Source organism: Lipophrys pholis (genome assembly GCF_963383615.2).
Source record: "Lipophrys pholis genome assembly, chromosome: 6".
NCBI lineage: Eukaryota > Metazoa > Chordata > Actinopteri > Blenniiformes > Blenniidae > Lipophrys > Lipophrys pholis.
This window is the reverse complement of record NC_137629.1, coordinates 20860646-20881050: the sequence shown is the minus strand read 5'-3', so window position 1 is coordinate 20881050 and position 20405 is coordinate 20860646. Positions and strand designations below refer to the sequence as shown.

Sequence of the window (20405 nt, the reverse complement as noted above, 5' to 3'; positions counted from 1 at the left end):
TACATCCGAAACACCTCCACTTTCCCATGATTCCTTGTGCGCTTGTTTTGAACATGGAGGAGAGGGAAAGAGAGAGTGCTAAACCAGACAGCAAGCAGGGGGTGTCTGCTCAAAGTTCGAGTACGACAATTGCCCGGGGGCACGAAGCAAGGGCTGCGAGCGAAGATGAGGATGGCGAAGCAGGAAAAACCGACGTGTGCTCGGAGACGTTCGACCCGCTCCTGGCCCTGTACTCCCCGGCCGTGCCGCTGCCTTTCCCCGGCATCAAGTGCTTCAACAACGTGGCGGAGTACGAGAGCTTCCTGAAGGGCGGCCGGGGCCGAGCAAAAGCCGAGAATGTGGAGAAGAGGCAGAGGAAGGCCATGAAAGGGGTGGCGGATCCGGAGCGCATCGAGAGGCTGAAGAAGCTGATGGTGAACAACCCGGTGGGGCAGGAGGGGGAAGGAGGAGAGGGCAGCGGTACGGCGCCGAGGAGGAGGAGGCAGAGAGCCCAGAAGAATGTCCTGACCCGGATGACCCGTAGGTCCTGTTACAAACACTGATCCGCACGATCTGGGGATGGTGTGGAGGAAAACGAGCTCAGTTTAAATCACCTAAATATATCTTATGTTGACGCAGATATATGCCAACAATGTAGAGGGATAGTTCAAGAGGAAAGCACAAGACAGAGCAACAAACAACTAAGTTAATATCGGACATCCTGCAGATTCACACACACACTGCAGACTTTATGAGGGCAAGAGGCAGAGATGAGAAGAATGAGCCTGTTGGTGACATGCAACCATGATGGAGAAACTGTCATATTTATGTATTGGGTGAAAAGCTGCACGATATCCATTAAGCCTACTCTAATGTTGTGAAGTATGGTGATACTCGACACCAGTAATGATTTAACTGTATGAGTCGTGGGTTCAAATACCAGCCGATCCTCTCTGCGAGGAGTTTGCTAGTTCTCCCCGCTCAGTCTTTTGCAATATGCATATATTGAATGTGGATATTGTGCAGCCCAAATGAGAAAAAGCAGTGAAGCTTTATGGAATGAGGAATCTCTCTTACAGATGTTGAACGTAAGCCTTTGTCATGGCAAATATCGGCTGGATTATTGCGTCTCATCTTGATCTCGTTGTTTGCAGGTGTCATTTGTTCGACCCACAAGTCGTTGCGACAGCTTTCTAACCCGCTTGTCTACCGTCTCCAGTGTGTAAAGGCAGTCCTTTGGGGGAGCTGCACCGCTGCGTCGAGGAGAGGATCAGGGTCAGGGTTTACATCCGGACCTTCAAAGGTCTGAGGGGAGTGTGCTCCGGCTTCGTGGTGGCCTTCGACAAGTTCTGGAACATGGTGAGTGGTCGCGCTCCAGCTGTTTCTGTGCCACTAAATGTTCAATCTGAGCTGATCCAACACGCGCCGGGAACAATGCTGATATCTCCCCGTGGCAGGCGATGGTGGACGTTGATGAAACTTACAAAGAGCCTGTGTTTGGAGAGGAATTCTACCACGAGAAGGCCCTCACAGTTTCTCGGGTATGTGAGTGTGTTTGTGTTACCGGAGAGAAGAAACCCAGTTTTAGAAGTGCTATTAGACTATAACAGTCTCCAGTATATAACAAGCACGGCTGAAGACTGAACACATTTTTTTCTATTTATTTGTTTATTTTAATTATTCCTTCAAAATCTGCTTGTTTGGCATGTTTTCAAAAACGCTGTTTCCTACAGCTGCTTCACAATAATTCGCTTGTGTTGTCCCAGTTAAATGCTTTTGATGTATAAAGACTTCACTCATACTGCACATTTTGACACTGAGTTACATTCTCACTGATAAAGACAGCTGCCATGCAGGGCGCTCGACCTCCATTGGGAACAATTCAAGGTTTAGTGTCTTGCCCAGGAACACTCCCGACATATGGACGAGGTGGATTCAACCTCGGAAGATGACTCGTTATATCATTCAGCTGTAGAACAGCGATTACTTCATAGAAGGGAATAACTACAGTATAAAATTACAGAAGTTCATTGATCCCTTTAGGACAAACCCTTCAAGGGGGTTAATGGAGCAAGAAAGTAGAAAAGACTCAGTAGCAGCCCTAAAATAAAACAAAAATAAAAACTTCACAGATTAATTGTCTAGTTGTTACTTATAAACACTATATGGAAGACAATCGGTCACATAGTCAAAGCTGTAGTTTGGAAGTACTTTCAGTCGTTCAGGCCCAAAGTGAACTGAGGAGCCGCATAAAGACACGGTATAAGATGAGTAAGGAGGATTCTTGGAGAGGCACTCCAGATAATAATATAAGGCTTTTTTGCACAGCTCTTTGAGAAGCTGAAGCTCCAGGAAAGTGAAGAATCAAGCAAGACGGTGGATTCCCAGGGAAAAGCCAGCCAGCGTGCACATCCTGAGACTTCTCCCAGCAGCTCGGCCGCTGATGTGCGAGACGACAGCAGGGCGTCCGAGCAGAGCGAAGCCGCTCAGCCAAAGAAAGCCACGCAGAAGAGCCGTCATCAACAGGCTCATCTGAAGCCGTACGGGAGGGTCCACACGCGCCATGTCAACCAGCTTTTTATCCGCGGAGAGAGTGTGATCCTGGTGACCCCACAGCCCCTCTGACCTTCAGTTTCTGACACATTAGATTCACTTTACCATGAATCAAACACGGACTGCTGTTATATCACATTGATATGGAGGCTCCTCTCTGTCCACCAGAGAAATGTTTTTTTTTATTATTATTATTATTCAGGAATAAAGTGTTTCCTTTTGTCTCGTACTCCCAGTGTCTTTTTGATCACAGGCCACCAGGTGGCAGCATAAACACGCCGGAGCTGCCTGCGACGCTATTGTCATCCCAAAGAGCTTGTCCCTTTATGTTGCATTTCCCCGTTAGTTTGAACAGGAATGACAGCGCAGTCTCAGCGGACTTCATAAATGCATTATGAATAATTGAGTTTGTGAAGCTGGAGATTGCAGATGGCACTCAAAAGCTGTCATTTGTCTTGACGTCTCAGATTGCTTTTACTCTTTAATGGGCACATTACCCATAAAAGCACAATTTACTGCATCTCATAGAAGTTGTAAAGATGTTTTTCTTTTTTCTTTTTTTTTTCTTTTTAAATGACAGGGGTTAGTTTGGATGATGAGTGGCACAGAGCTTCTCCGGCTCCGGAGTTTTATTTTCTTATTTTAGTTTCCTCTAATTTGACGGCAGAGAGATTAATTGACCCTCTTTCTGTATGTTTCACATCATAAATGGGGCATATATTCCATCAGCAGCTACTGTATATATGTATTGTTTCAATTCATATAATGTTTCAGAATATTATTAGTATAGCCCATTTAACAGTCCTCTCCAGAGAGGGAAAATGGGGTCAATTGTTTAATGTAAGCTGTGTTTTAGTTGTGTTTGTCGCAGGAGTGTGTTCCAGCAAACCTTGACAAAACAGGAGAAGGGCACAGCAGTGATTGGAGTGAGGCGAGCCACAATTAGATTATACAATCTGTCTCTTGTGTGTATTACAACAGAGTAATCGGGCCAAGAAACTTCAACAGTTGGAGAATAATTGAAAAAAAAAAAAATCAGGACAAAGAGAACCAATACTAAAAAAAAAAAAAAAAAAAAGGAATACTAACAGGTGGAATCAACTGTGCTTGTTTGGTTGTGTTATGATGCACAATCTGAATTCATTGAAAATGGAATGGAAACTAATTGAAATGAGAAAATAAGCTTTTGTGCGAAACCAATGACGTGTTAGACTTTCTGGATATTCCACATTACAATCATCTTAGCTGGAGTACATGTACGGAGTCAGACCATTCTACGCTGGTAAGGAATGGCTAAGAGAGGGTTTTTTGTTTAATTCTTGCTCATTGCACTTACCCATATGATGATTCACGTACTCACGACTCTTCATCATCTTAACCAGCAAAGTTAAAAGACACGCCAGCTCGACGTAATTTCAAATTCAGGCTCCGTGGCTTCTCTTCTGCTGCTTGAAGCACTTTTGAACGAGGCTAATGACACCAAATAACACACACCATTAACAGATTTCAATCAACTGTTTAATGTTGTAGATAAAGAATCTTGATGTGTAAATCAAATCAAAATGGAAATAATGTAAAAAAATTTTAACATTTGCATATACTAGTGTTTCAGTAACAATCCCGTTTCAGAAAGGACCATAATGATTTAGAGTAGAAAACAAACAAACAAAGGGCATACAGCAACTTCTACCCATATATATTAGAAAAAAAATAAAACAGCAAACAGATTTTGGTCATTTTAATGTTTCAGACACTGATGCAAGGCTTCCTGTGTGTTAGCGTGCTCAGCCTCTCCAGCCCTTGGGAGAGAAGGAAAGCACAAGTTGAATCCTCCCGGGTCTGCCTTCTCCTCTGGTCAGTGAATTATTTATCTTGGTGTTGCCGTCCCAAAAAAGGTCAGGCAGCCGAGACTCGATTCTGATTATCAATCACTCATTACGAGGGCCAGGAGGCCGCCGCCGGCAGGCACTTGAACCACTGAAGAGCAATGTTGTGTACGACACATAAGCTTGTGTGGAGCTGAAAGGGACATTTCTGGATGCGTTACCAGACACAAACACACACACAAAAAACAACAAAAAGCATCTTCGTCCAAACAGCAGATCAGACTGGGTGCGTACAACCTGCGTTCCGCCTGGTAAAAGTGCTTCTGTACCTGATAAAGCGCGCGGGGTGAGCACTGACGGCGACGACGCTTTCAAGATTGCCGTTTTTCTTAAATGTGCGACGTGAACGAAGATGGAAAGTGAAAGGCAGCGTTTACCAAGATGTACTGATGAACATTTCACAGACAGATGCATTGCACAACCTTATTAACAGTCTGAAACGGCGGCGTCGAGTCGAGAAAGGCCTTTTCTGTGGCCCGCGCGTTGATCACTGGCCTGAAGAGATTAAAATCAATAAGGGGGGTGAAAAAAAAAAAGAAAGAAAAAAAAGGTGCAGGAGATGAGAACAAGAGTCGAACAATTAAGAGGATTGCATCTGGTTTTCGGTACGAACAGTACACTTGGCTTGAGGCACAAGTACAGAAGATGCACCACAGCAGCTTTATTTCAAACACTGCAGTCACATTGTCTTTTTTCTGTATTTTTCCAAGAGGTTAACTGAAGAGAAAAGGCAAAGGTCTTTCAGGCACTATGTGCTGTAACCAAAAACCCACTGATTATCTCATTTGGATGCGAACTGATTAGAATAATCTTAAGTAAAATATATAGCTATATATATCAATAAGAAAGGCCACAAAGGATGGTCAAGGGATGGACAAATCCCTCAACTAAATCAATAGCGTTCACTGCAAACAATTAATTACCCCCCCCCCCCCCAACTGTAGCGGTAACATTTGGAGTGTGGACACGTATGTACAGAGAGAAGGTGTCAATGTGCTTTGTTAAAGGTCGTAAATCGCTTGAGGTTTGGTCTATATGACAACTCTTCACACCGCCACTGCCGCTCATTCGTGGACTTCATAACTTATCGGAAGGGCTTCAGATTTCTATTTACAGGTCGAAGGAAGAGCGAGGACAAAAAGAGGTAACTTGACATTCTTCAATGTATGTTAGGAGGTTAAAATGGCTGATCGTGTTATCCAAGGTCCTCATTCGGTACAATAATTGAGAACTCCCAAAAAAAGAATCATTATGCAGCTACAGATACATATATTGTTTTTTTTTTTTTGCTATTCTGGTGATTTTATTCAGTTGAGGTTATAAAGCAAATCCCGCCCTGACATTCCCTCCATGGCACACTTCCTCCTTTTCACTGTCTCACCACTAACCATCAGCAGACTAATAGAGTGTCTGTCTGAACAACATCTCAGATCAGACACGTCATTGGTTCAAAAACACTCATTCGCACACATTCATTTCGATTCATACCACATAACTTTGAAAAAAAAAAAAAAAAAAAAAAAGGGGGATTGCAGGGTGTTGGTATTATGATAGTTGACATGATTCAAGTACTCTTTGTTTGCAGCTCATAACAATCCTTCACTGATGGACGGAGGGAGAGAGAGAGAGAGAGAGAGAGAGAGAGAGAGAGAGAGAGAGAGAGAGAGAGAGAGAGAGAGAGAGAGAGAGAGAGAGAGAGAGGAGAGAGAGAGAGAGAGAGAGAGAGAGAGAGAGAGAGAGAGAGAGAGAGAGAGAGAGAGAGAGAGAGAGAGAGAGAGAGAGAGAGAGAGAGAGAGAGAGAGAGAGAGAGAGAGAGAGAGAGAGAGAGAGAGAGAGAGAGAGAGAGAGAGAGAGAGAGAGTGAGTGAAGAGAGAGTGAAAGAGAGGGGGAGACTGCCACGGCTCCTTCTCAGAATCTTTGCTGTCCGTGTCCCATCATTTTCCAAAGTTGCCGAAGTCAGCGAAGGCATCGTGTTTAGGGCTGTTGAACCATGGCAGTGTTCATCCCCATCCCCCCAGGCATCCCCATGGTCATACCTCCTTGTGGCATCCCCATGTTCATGCCATTCCCATCATGCCTTGGTTCGGTGCCATACCCATGCCCATTCCCATTGCCATTCCCATGCCAGCTCCAGGGTGCATCATAGGACTAACAGGTGGTCTGACTGTTGTCGGTCCAAGATTCATACTGGAAAATCCCTGGGAGAGCATGCTGGCAGGTGGCTGGTTGACTGAAACAAAAACAACAAAAAAGGTCCATTTTAAGTGATATTTGATTGACGGGTGGGCATTCCTGCCCGAGCTCTCATTTATCTCACCTTGCTGGAGGGTGTTGAGACTGGGCTGGCTTTGTTTGGGGGGATGCGCGCCAGGGCCCAGGAAGTCCAGGCTGATGTTGACCGAGTGGTCAGACCAGGTGGAAGGGAGGGACGCTTTGGCTCCTGCTCCTTCAGCGGCTGCTCCCTGCTGTACAGGCTGGAGGGGCTGCACAGCTTGAGGCTGGAGGGGACCACCAATGTTCTGGAAGGGCTGATGAACAAGGATCCATGTGAGCACAGGCAGACAGAGACAAGTGGGTAAGGGGGGAATAAGGGAGATTTCCACATATATACATATACAGTGACAAACATAAGCTCCAACATTAAACCTTTAACCTGACCTACTTAACCTTGCAGCAGTCAGTGAAGACGGCAAGTGTCTCATTGAGAACATCCTGAACTCATCAGAAGCTGAACATGTAAAGTAACTACAGTAAAAGGGAGAAGTGGGTGTTTTATCACTCTAACAAAGAGCAACTTCTTTCTCTCTTTTTTTTAAGTAGGTCAACAACCTTTTAACTTGGAAATACAGTCGACATATGCAAGCCTTTGTTGGGTTTTTAATGTTTTTGTAACTCAAATCTCATTCTTCTCATTCTGTGTCAGTAACAGGAGGAGTGGGTGGTTAGTGGGCGGTCTCTGGGGGGCAGCAGCATCTGGTGAGGCTGCGTGTTAACTCTCCACTGTGGTGCCTGTCCTCTTTCAATCACACAAGGTACGTCTCTATCACACGCGCTTTGCCGACTGATGTGGCCGACGAGCAGGGCAAACTGCGAGGCTAAATGTTGTGGAACTTGTGGACATTGATGTGTCTTAGTTTAGACAAAATAAAATAACGATCAGAATTGTTTAAAATCTGTACGGCATTTTTAAATATTGAGGTAAGAACAAACAACCCTGTGGTTATAGATTATGTTGGCAAAAACTGGGTTTCACTTCAACAGCCGCACTCAAAATCACAGGTCATTAAGATGTACAAATGTAACTGAGAAAAGTGTAACAAAAATCTATCATATCTTTTAACCTCCAATGTTTTCACTCAGTAAATAATGAATAAAGCATCTGGGTGCTTTATTGTTTGAGGAGGCTGCACGCTTAATCGTTTGAGTTCAAATCAAAGTCGACTCTGGCATGTGTGGCTTTACATTGTCATGAATAAATGCTTAATAATTAACCAGTCACCGACTATTTTTCCTTTATGCAAAGCACCTTAGTGTGAATGGAACGACTGCACCATATCAAGGCAATAGGCTTCAGGTTTTATAGTTTATAAGGTAGAACACTGAGCCAAACGGTTGAAATGCTTCATCCAATGACTTTAAAAGATTGTGTATTACATTATCATACAGCGATCATTTCTACACAAGTATGACTAACAATGTATATAACTACCTGAATAGTGTTCAATGTGCAGACGCAGCAAAAAACCTGTCCTATGTAAATGCTTTAATTTAAAAAAAAAAAAAAAAAAAGAAAAGAAAAATTAAATATGGTGACTGAGGCAAATTGAAGCATGTGTAGTTATTAAATTTTTTTTTATCTTGATTGGCATGTCATGCCTTAAAGTCCCCACTGCCCTGATTGACAACATCAATTAAGAACGGTTAGAGCAGTGTGGTGAGTGCGTTCGAGTAAGCACTTTTAAACTGTCTCAATTTAAAAACAGTGCGACAAGCAAAGGCGGAGCAACACCATTTTCCTGAAAATACACAAGCTGGCCTTCTAAATGTATGTGTTTAAAAAGATCATAACAATAATGAAGTCTTGAATCAACATAAGTGCCATTGATAATTTTTATATCATATAATGTTCATTAAAAATAAGCATAATCACATCTGTGTTCATGGGTGTGTATAGCTATTTATCTGCAAATATTTAGCTTCCAATAGTATTCCATTTATGTCCAATACATAAGGCTTGTAATAACATGTATTTCAATGAATTATTAAACTCAGATGCACGTGTGCTTGAGTGCAATCATGCATACCTGTGACCTAGACTGGGGAAGGACTGTGGCGTTCATGCTCTGTGTGCTGCTCATGCTGAAACTGAGGCTCTGGGAGGAGGTGAGAGACTGAGATGGTCCCATCAAGTCAAACAGGTCTGCTGAGGTGGGACCGGAGCCTGGAGCTGAGACTGGGGCGGGGGCTGGGGCAGGCTGAGGAGTCGCTGTCATGGCTCCAAAGAGGTCGGTTCCACTGATGTCGACAGTCTTAGCAGACGCTGGCATTTGACCTCCAGGAAAGGCGTTCCACTCTCCAAAGTCTCCGTTGGTGCTCGAGGCCGGGGCTGCTGGGACATAGAGAGAGGAAGAGGCAGCATAAGTGGAAACTCACCAGTCAAAGATGCACACTCTTAACGATTTAATAGTTTATAGATTCAACTAAGAGAAACCACAGATACAAATTTGAAAGCATCAGCAAAAAGGGAACAGAGCTGAATCTTGTGAGCTTCATCCAGGACAGTCTGGATGACCACTGCTAAGTTTTTCAAAATTTCACTGGCCTGGCTTGTTGTCTCTTTCCCTCTTGCCGTCTCTTTCAGCTTCCTCCACCCCCACCAGTGTCTCCCCCTGTCCCTGTCTCCTTGTCATCCATAACAGGAGCTGATGTGTGTCTGTTCTTATTATGCAGAGCAGGTAGCAGGCTCCATATGGCCAGGGTTCCTTGCCTCTGAATATTCTAGCAGTACGGCTGCAACAGGACAGCATACACATGCACACACCACCACCACCACCACCAACAACAAAAAATAAAAGACAAAACTTTTGAAACCCACCGGATCCGGAGGACAGTCCAGTAGAAGCAGCCGAGGAGGAGAAATCAGCAAATCCACTGATCAGGTCTGCATGGAGACACAAAAACAAACATACATTTTCAACAACAGTGCTCCAGGTGTCATCCCACCATAGTTAGCATTCCTTCAGTGTCACAAGTGTAGCGAGGAAGGGGAGGGGGTGGAAACAGTGGATAGGTGGAGGAGACCAAACATCTGCTCTGCACTCCCGCCCCCTCTGCCACTGGGGACTCCTCTAAAAACATCTGGTGCACTTAGTTTCTATACATCAACTCCCTCCCCCTGCTGTCCCCAAAATCTGACACTGGTATCAGCAGCTGGGCACCGTCACTTCCAAAGCTGAGAATGTGCTCGTAGCTGCTATGAAGTTAAACAAAAAAAGTTATTTCTAGGTTTAGTGGTGATTTTGCAGGTACCAGAGCTTTTCACAGAGATGAGTATTTTTCCTAAGGTTACAGTCTTATAGTGGGCAGACAAATTAAGTAAAATTGAGTCCTACTTCTTCTTAGCCAGAGAGCAGGTTTTATAAAATGACAGGCTATGAGATGAAACTGGTTTCACTGTACCTGTAGCAGCAGGCTGACTCGGTGTTGGATCCACCATGAGGAGGTCAGCAAAGCCTGAACTGGTGGGTTGAGGGGCCGCTGCTGGCTGGGGCTGAAACCATTAGGGTTCATTTAGATAATGATATCAGGACTGACCCACACACACCCACACCCATACCCAAACCCACACCCACATTACCTGTTTATTGGCAGTAGTTGGGCTTCCGTCTCCTGTGTAGTGAGCTGCAGCCCCCAGGTCCACTTTCTTGGAGGGTACCCCTCCTCTTTTCCGCGTTGCTGTTGTCTCTGTTGCTTGGACGATGTGTACACTCTTAGTGGTAACAGTTTCTTCTTCGTCTTTGAACTCTTTTCCACTCTGGCCATTGTGAGATGAGCGACCCCGATCTTCCTCGTTGTCACTGCCGAGAGACAATAAGACCTTTTAAATGCCCCGTTTGTTTTGGGTTTTTTTAATAAAAGGAAATGATTTTAAGAAGCTTATACCCACTTAAAACAATTATATTTTGTAAATATCTTTCTGTAATATGCCGGCTTTGTCATACCTGAATCTATCTGGTGAGTCGTCCCTTTCCTTCTTCCTAAATTGGCTAATGGTATCATTGATGGTGCTGCCGATTTTGTCACTGATCTCACCCAATTTTTCACTAAAGGGGAACTGCCCCTTATTACTCTCCCAGTCATCGTCCCACTTTCCCCGGTTTTCGCTGGAGTCATACCGGTCCCCCGCTACAGAAAGAAAGAAGCAAAAAGCATTGGACATTAATGTTAATCACTAAATTAATTTAATAAATATTAAATGTCAATAGATTAAAAAAAACAAACTTAACAGTGCATGAAGTATTGTGTGAGATATGAACTTTCATGAGCCATAAGTGTACTAATATTACTTGATCAGCACAGTACTTACGGTAACTCCTGTATCCCATACTGTCCGAGGATACACCGATGTATTTGTCTTTGTTCTTTTTTGCCTTTTTTCGCTCTTCCCTGAGTCTGTCGTCATCCTGAACAAAGTCCACGATCTCCTTTACCTTCTGACGCACATTCACACCTTGGTCTTTCCCATTTTCATCTGGGAATACGGAGTTGAAAATACGTAAACAAATAAATACATATTCAAGTTACATAGACACACAAAGGTAGAAAAATGTATTAATTAATAATCTGTGAAAACCACGTTTGTAAACAGCACCATTCAATATAAACATGGTCTGGAAGTGTGAAAGTTGCTTTAGAGTGTGTGTGTGTGTGTGTGTGTGTGTGTGTGTGTGTGTGTGTGTGTGTGTGTGTGTGTGTGTGTGTGTGTGTGTGTGTGTAAAGCCCCTCTGTGGATTAAGCAGAGCTAAGGCCTCCTTCTATTCATTACAGCTCACACTAAAACTATTGTTAATAAAAACTAAATACCACAATCCTGATGTGAAGAGAGCCTCTTAGCTAATCGAAGCAACATGTTTTTGTTTACTAAATCTGTTCAGGTACAAGGTGAAGAGATGGTGCTAATAAAAGAAACTAGAATGACACCTCACCTACACAGTGGTAGCTTTCTAAGGATCGCAGATCATACAGATGCTCTCTGCTGCTTGTCACAACCCTCTCGGATCCATTCCTGATTAGATGAGCCAGCAGCAGCAAGGACTGTGAAAAAAATGACAGCAGTTGGAGCAAAATAAATGTGATTTCTGTTCCACAAAGTTTGTTTGTCTGATTCAGACCATATTGAACAATGTAAGCTGTCCAGATGTTTCTTTTCAAGAGAGAAACTTTGGGTTTTGGTGAATGGCATCATTTCAAAACCTAATTTAAACTAAACCTACGAGAATAAGAGTTGTGTTATGTCTGAGTTCAGTGGGCAAACAGGGCTACTGTCACAGTTGAGCTTATTTGTTCGTTGGAGTTCTGTGGCAGACCTTGTAGACTCTCCTCCAGTTCTTCTTGTTGTCCCTCAACATGCGAGCCCACAGCATGTTCATCACCTCTGGAAACTGCTCGTACATGAAAGTGGCTCTGTTTATAAAAACATCCACAAGGAAAAAATAAAGCAATGCATCATCTTTTTAGTGGCAAAATGTTCTTAAAAACATTCAGATTTAAATTAGCAGCAATATGACTGAGACTCCTGAAAGTGACATACGCATGCCACTTTGGGCCTTCAGAGATTCTGGTTTGAGAAAAATTTCGGAATCAGAAAGATTTCTAACTGTTATTCTCTATGGTTATATGCAAGTAATTCAGTATTATGAAAACAATGAAAATAGCACCAAAAAAAATCCAAATCTAACTGAACGTTTTGTGTAACTAAACCATGTTTGCAGTACTAACAATCATGGAAAACATGGTCTGTGATATCACATGAAATGTAGCACACTATTACCTGTAAACAATGCTGGAAAGGCATCTTTGGGTTTTCAGGGGAACTTGCCGCAACATACATGTGTTGTAGATGCTTTTAGTCTCTAATGTACTGAATAAACTAGATACTAGATATACAAAATGTAGGCTATTTTCTCCTCTTCCAATTGTGTCAACCAGTTATTTAACAATCAATGACAATACCAGTGAGTCAAGTTCATTCATATAACTAAAACTTCACTCATTCTCAGGAAACTCATGAGTTTGGAGGTACATTCCCTGAACTACAACCAAGTCCACTGGAATACATTCATTAGGTTTGCTCTGGTTCGCTATTCAGCAGCACATATCATACAACATGGTCCTTACCTAGAGATATCACTCATCTGCTGTCCTGATGGTCCCCAAGGGTCGTCATTGGTGGCCTCTCTTACTTTAGACTCCACCTCAGAGTAGTTCATCACCACATTGGTCCTTTACAGTCAAAAAAAAAAGAGAGAAAAGAAACACCCACCCAAAATTCAGTCATCACCAGGTATTCATTTTTAGTTGTAAATGTGACTGACAATAATAACAGATGAGAGGCGCTTTCATGTCACTGCCACCCCTGCACTTGTCCTTTGAGAGGCCTCAAGGACAACAGGAAGTAAGTGTGTGTGTGTGTGTGTGTGTGTGTGTGTGTGTGTGTGTGTGTGTGTGTGTGTGTGTGTGTGTGTGTGTGTGTGTGTGTGTGTGTGTGTAAAGTCCTTGTCAAAACAAAACACCAGAGACTAAACAAGCAAATGCAAATCTGGCTCCAATATAAACATGAATGAAGTTACATTAGCCGAGTAAAACCGAGATCTGCAGAGAGGAAGCACTTGCATGCTAACGTTCAAATAAACCAATTACTACAAAGAAAGAAACTGAAATGACAAGAAATAAGCCATTTTTTTTTTCTTTTTAAGAAAAAAAAAAAAAAAGAAATCAGCTCAAATTGTTGTTCAATTTTTGCCCAACAGAATTTTTCTCTAAATCTAGGGAATACCATACAGGGTTACTATTCATGACAAAATAAACAAAACATAGCAATCTACACAGCTATGTGTGCTGCATGATCTCAAAAGATCCACTGAATATACTTAGATATAAAATTGTGGACAAACTAAGAAAACTCAAGCACAAATCATACTACAAAATAAAATTTCAGTTTGCTGTTTTGCAACAGGCCCTAAAGAAATATTTTTATGAAATGGGTGATCTAAAATATACAGCACATGTGATTATGTCAGTTTAATTAATGTCTATTAAAAGCATCTTTTGGCCAGGAACATATTTGTTCAAAAGACTCATCGAGCTAGTTTGACTATTCCTCATTTGTGACTACATATTCAATAAAGTACTCTGGTGTAATAACAGGATAAACAGGTTGCCAAGCCAATTTCTGCAGTGTTTGCCTTAGGGGGAGGGATGTATCCACTTTCAGTGCATTGTCCCAAAAGTATGTATAATGTAAAAGCCAAGCCTCTTTACATTACCTCAGTATACATTCAATTGTTTTCCATAAACTTACGTTTTTTTTTAAATGCTTAGACATGCCAGCTATAACCAAAATAACACTTTTTCATATAATAATGTGAGCTCTGTCTATCTTCGGCTATAACATGGTAAGGCAAAAAAGAAATTTGAATCTTGCACCTCCACAATTCTTTTTATTGCCACATCATCAAGAGGCTGTAAAGGGCCTGAAAGAGCAGCACTGATTTCATGGTAGGACTAACAGCGATCCACCCTGTCTGTGGTTCTACAGGCCGGCCTCTGCAGGGTCTGATTACCATTCTGACAAACTACTCTCCTTTGTAAAACATGGCCTAAGCCAAAACAAGTATTTTTAAAATAAGCATACCAGGTTTATTTACTCAACTGATTAAAATTGTCCCTTGATTACATGGAAATTAAATGGTGACAGAGCTCAGGTTTAAACTAACATTTTTGTTTAGATGGGAATATTGTCCAGTATTGTTTGGATTAGTCAGAGACCAAAAGGTTCATACATAGATCAAAATAAGACAGGATCATGTTTAACTCAAGGATTCATGAAGATGTTACGAGACAGATTACACTGTGTGATTCTGCTAACATTCAAACTTTTGTGTCATTCACGCAGGAACTGAAGGCGATGTGATGCAGTGATGCAACTTCTTATCGCCTCAAACAGGTGGCCGAGTTCTAGATATCAGTCAGATCAAACAGAAGTTGTGATACTCTCACAGCGACAATCTACCACACATATTTCCGCTGCAATAGTACGATGTCAAAACATTTCTATGACAGATTCTCATGAACTGAACTGCATTTTATTTTTCGCACAATGCCATTTTGTTTTTTTTTTTTAAATATTTGCATTTACAAAATATGTCATTTATTCAGAATGGGGATTCATAGCAGGCTCAGTGTTTCAATGTATGATCCAAGAGTTTGGTCAAGATAATTTAAACCAAAGGTAATCATTTTAAAATGTCTCAAGAGTGTTTGTCTCCCACAGCCGCTACTGAATCCAAAGTACAGTCAATATGTAAACAACCTTTATTCGCTTATAGATCTGAGACTCAACCCGGGTATCCTTCCTTTCCATCTCTCCCTCAGCTCAGAGTTCCAGTCAAGACTTCAGATAACAAAAACAACCCACACCATGAGCGGTCACACTCCAGTGCATCCACAGGATTGTATTCTTGGGTGGATTTAAGAACACACCATTGTCTGCCGTTTCAAAATTAGCCATTAAACCTTTGAAGGGAGAAAGAAATTTCACAATGGCTAACCACAGCCCTGCAGTACAGAACAATACGGGTGTGTTTAGTCAGCAGCTGAAGTATATCACGACCCAAAGCAGGGCAACAGCCACAAAACCCCAAAGTGTTGCCCCAGTTTGATGTGAGCTGGTATTTGGCTTCAGGTGATAATTTAGAAGCCGTGCAGGTTTGCAATCAGCATCAACATATATACAGAAACTCACCAAGCACACAAACCCCAGCAACTTGTACTTTGACTCCACATTATTTAATCATTTCCAAATTGAGTGAGTACACAAACCTAGCTGGAAGGTAAGGAGTGACTCACGATAACTAACTTAACTTCATTCAACTGGATTTCCTCCAAAAAGCTGCAAAATACCATATAAACAGATCATTGATTAAGTGCTGAGCTGTGGCTTCCACATTGTATATTATTGTACGCCACCAGAACAAATGTATTTAAGAATACTGATGTATTCAAAATCAATGTCCACCATGGAAAACATTGCAATAACAGTCATTAAAATATATTCTTGAACATCAATGATAAGACTCAACATATCCCGCTTGAAAAGTTTGACGTGTTTTGTTGTTTGCACTTCAAAAAGAAGGCAAGGGATGAAGAAAAACAAACAAATTTGACCTGGAATTTTGATGTAATCCGGCCATGTGCTGAAACTTCAGGTTAAACAACTTGCAGCCCAGCTGCTGGGGTGTTAACTCTAACTTAGCTACAAGTGTCATAATGTTTTCAACCGAGACTGAAGCACTTACATGCTCCATGTATTCTACAGAAGAAGAAAAAAAAAATAGCATATATGTGTATATTGAAGACAATAACGTCCGTTGAGCGTGAAGTATTGTCTCTTGTTTATCCGGGCGAGGAGCTGTCAAACTAGCTTAGCTGGCTAGCTAACTGCTCGATAATTAGCTCGAGGGCTAAGCGGGTTAGCCTGCTCTGTCGGAGAAAACGCACAAACAACAAGGTTAGTCGTGTTATAACACCACGGATCACACAGCAGACTAAACAAGGACCTTGTCAAAAACAGTTGTGCCGAGGACGGGACACTTCAAACTCGAGGCAAACTGTGTTTGTAAAAGTGAGCTAACTAACTTAGCTCGAGCATCCGGGCCAGCTAACTTGTCGAGAGTGACGTGACGACAAAGTTTTGGGTACGTGTCTCTTTCAAACAGGTAAACTGCACACACCAATAACGCGAAACCCACTCCCGCGAAGTTAGGGGATACTTACGCCTTGTCAACTAACTCCCTGACCTTCCACATGTTCAGCATCTTGGCTCTGTGAAAAGGGGCTTAATGCCTCGGCAGAAGCCTTTAACTCCGAGCGAACACCGAAACCAAACCGTGTACTCTGGAAAGTAAACTACTCTTCACCTCTCAAGGCACGAGCACGCAGAGGTTGCTACGGGAAGTGCCGTGTGACGTCACTCCACCGCGCAAAGCACCGTGGGACTTGGCGTTTTTGAAAACGACCCGACGTATGGTGGATGTAAGTACTGAGAGGAGACAAAATAAATACAGAAAAAAAGCAGATTTATTGCATTTTAAAATACGAAAAAAGTACTTTTTTACCATTTTTCTGTGAAAATTTGGGGTTTGTGGAGTTCTTGCGTCGACTAGACAAACTACAAATAATACGGTTCACTTTTACAGTAAAAAAAAGATAATCGCTGTCTACTGGCATTGTCATAAATGTCAGTTAATGATTAACAAGAAAGTTGCTATAAAGTGTATTGTAATGTGAGAAGCAGTGTTCATACAACACGGTAAATATGGGATTTCTATTTATCAGTAACTTATCTTTGACTTGGAACCAAGTCATAGATAAGTTACTGATAAATATAAATTAAATGAAGTATTTCTGAGAAAGCCAAACGGCGGTGTATCAAAAGGATTTACTCCAAAATATTACTTCTTGTCTGTAAAGTTCTTGGGCCTAAACACGTCTCAGATTTACTTGTAGAATATGAAACATCCAGACCCCTGACCCCAGGTCACCATGAAGAGATTAACCAAGTGTTTCAGAGTCAGAAGAAACAAGGTGAAGCAGCTTTAAGTCTCCTCACCTGTGGAACCAGCTTCCTGAACACCTGAGGACCGCTGACACACTTCTTTTAAAGCAGGCCTGAAACACCATCATTTATTTCAGGCTTTCCTTTGAACAATTGATTTTACTCATCTTATTACCTTTATATCAATGAAGTTCCTACTCTCCTTCATATTTAAAATTCTGTCAATTATGAACAGTGCACGAGACATACTATATGGCAGTTTTGCAATATACATGTTGCACGTGTTGATATACGTAGCAATGATGATTAATTTAGCCCTATTTTAGAGTTTATGAAGTGTCCTCTGATGGTCAATTAGACGTCACACATGGCTCTTCAACCCCTCTGGAGTGGCTCTCTGAAACGTTCCAAAAAATAAACATTTTGTTTTTCGTTTATGCATTTGCATGCCAAACTATCAAAAAATGGTCTGATCTCCTGACGAAAATAATCTACAAAAGCTAAAAAATGGAATAAAATATATCTAAATTGTCACTATGAGAAATCATGAATTCAACTTTTGTTTTTGTAAGTAAAGCTATTTTTTTTTTTTTAAAGGTTTTTTCTTCATTTCAAACAATTAACGTGTTTTTTTGACTCCAGACAAATAAGAAGAAAAATCTAAGAAAAAACATAGAAATGAATGTTTTGGTCATAAAAGTTACAGACTCCTGGTATAATGAATACTTTTTTATCAACATCCCCTTTGTTACCCCAATTTTATAATCCAACAAAATATGAGCAAACAACACAATTATTCTTTTTTTACTTTGTATTTGCTTCAAATCATCAGATAACAAATTATTTAATTTGAACTAATTTTGTTTATTTCTTTTCTGCACTATTTTAGATTATATTGCTCTAGGTGTATTACTGGACCACTATGAATTCTGACTTTATTGTATCATAGCTTTTTAAACATGTCATGTTTGGTCTATACTTGCCACAAGTGCTCAGTTTTCTGTTTTGATTATTATATAGTTTGCAATCATAAAGTTTTCTGAAATGGTATATTGAGGGTGATGGTGATGCGTCGCTGTTCAGATCCTCCCTCTGCCCCCATGTGGTTTCTGCTCATGTCTCAGTATATTTTTTCATTCCAATTTGAAGGGACATCTGAAGGCTTTCACTCCCCGCTGCTTTCATGCTGCTTTTTGCACCATTGTAAATCCTGTCCATTTTGTCCGAATGTGTTGCAGCTTACCCAAAACTCTTGGCCTCCATGGTAGTCAGCGGGTCACCACCTCGTGTGTTCTCCATCCTTCCTCATCTGGCATTCAGGCATGCTACAATGACCCAGTGATGCTGTGTGACAGGCCAGGCAGGGCACTGGCTGTTTGTGTCAATCCAGATCAATCACTCCCTCTTCTGGACGGACAACGTCATCAACGCCAGGAAAGGTCACCGCGTCTACTCAAGCCAGGCCTGATGTGGCGAGCAGGGAGGTCAGTGTAGCAAGTGAACACCCTTGACTGACTGAGCGTCCTATTAAATATTGACACAGTCGGCTTATTGTTGAAGGCATACTGGTATTCAGTGGTTTTGCGGCAGCAGAATGAAATGTTCGGCTTTTGTCTTTTCATCCATTTTCAGATGTATTTTCGATTCTCCTGTGACTGGATGTGTGCAAAAAGTATTAAGACTGTTTGTCGTATTGATTGATATTCCAGGAGGACTAGATGAGCCCTCGAATGCCCTACATTGGACAGGGTTTCTATTCTCTAATGATACATGTAAATATGCCCCAATGCTTACACTTCTATAGGAGACCAGGAAGCAACAACACAATAGCCAAAATACAACCCATTTGAGAAAAAAACAACAAGAAACAGCACTTAACGGCCCAGAATGCACTGCACCCAAGGGAGCAACCTCAATTACTGTTACACGTCCGAAAAGGAGAACTCTAGGAGAAGTGATTGCTCAGATGGAAATGGCTGTGTGTGTGTGTGTGTGTGTGTGTGTTTGTGTGTTTGTGCATGTGTGAGTGTGTTTTTTCGTGGGTGTGTGTGGGTTGCAAGAGGATGGATAGAAAGGCACTCAGTAAAAAGATCTTTCAGAAACACTTTGCCTCAGTGACGTTGACACGAGCTGTTGATTGACATGCACTTCTCGACAGAAACCAGGGCTATCAACCTATCTGCCACGCATTAGGAATGGCACGGTCCTCGGGGAGGGGCCTAAGTGGTAAATGATGTTGCTCAAGACACTCTCTGTCAACAACGTGTGTGTATTTGTGAGTGTGTGAGTGCTGAGGATGGCAAAGTATTCAATCAAAGCTTTGATTGAAAAACCTCTGTGTCCTCAAAGATCAGAATTCTGTACACTGATGTATAGGATTCATGTGTGAGTGACTCTGGATGTGGGCCTGTTCCCATACATAACGCCACAATTTTCCACCGTCCCGGAAAACAAACTGAATTGGCAGCAGATTTGAATAGTGACAATTTGATCAGAAACAATATTTATGCTGTTAAATAGTGCTGTTAGAGCGAGCTTGGGAAAGACTTCTCTTTCAAACAGAGCGAAGCACGAAAGAACTCGTGTAGACCTACATTCTGACTTCAGATATAGAAAAAGAAAAAATGTCAGACTTTGCTTGATACTTCATATTTTATAACCACGTCCCATTCATCATCTTGCTCTTCGGTTGATCATCAATTTGGTCTACTGAGACCAAGTTGTCACTTGCAACTTTTGAGTTGCAGGAGATGAAATGCAGAGGATAAACATAATGTAATAGTAACACAAGAGGCACTAGGGGGCACTCTGACTTCTCCGCTACTTGGATGAGTGTGCTGAGCGCCTGCCCACATGTGAGAGTGTGTATGTGTCAGTCAATACAACTGCTGAGAGTCAAGGCTGTGTGTGTTTACATGGCTGAAGTTCCCATGGCAAATGTGGTCAGAACAGCATCTCGATTTGGGAATGTGCACAAAAGAGACGGCACTTCTGCAGCTCTGCTATTATTCTTTCTTTGTACAAACATGTGCTTCCAATCTCTCCAACCAGTCAGCGCTCTTTTTCTTTGCCGCTCCAGAATGTCATTACAAAACAATGTTCTTTGTTTTGCACATTAGCTATGAATTAGCCATTCCGCCCATCTTTGTACC

General features: G+C 41.9%; 2 protein-coding genes across 2 annotated transcripts; one reads left to right on the top strand and one right to left on the bottom strand.

Annotated features, from left to right (window-relative positions):
* Positions 1–34: 34 nt before the first annotated feature.
* lsm11 (LSM11, U7 small nuclear RNA associated) lies at positions 35–2759 on the top strand. The gene is made up of 4 exons (XM_080465381.1): positions 35–519; positions 1199–1338; positions 1437–1520; positions 2308–2759. Exons 1-4 carry the CDS (start codon positions 54–56, stop codon positions 2602–2604), a joined length of 987 nt encoding a protein of 328 aa, XP_080321507.1. The 5' UTR covers positions 35–53; the 3' UTR covers positions 2605–2759.
* Positions 2760–6249: 3490 nt separating this feature from the next.
* Positions 6250–16618, bottom strand: clint1a (clathrin interactor 1a). The gene is given in 14 exon segments (XM_080465380.1): positions 6250–6397; positions 6399–6484; positions 6487–6648; positions 6736–6946; positions 8723–9027; positions 9514–9579; positions 10098–10188; positions 10276–10495; positions 10640–10823; positions 11005–11169; positions 11624–11732; positions 12005–12101; positions 12816–12920; positions 16473–16618. Coding segments are annotated over 14 exon segments (1887 nt in total). The 5' UTR covers positions 16514–16618; the 3' UTR covers positions 6250–6352.
* Between the last annotated feature and the right edge of the window lie 3787 nt (positions 16619–20405).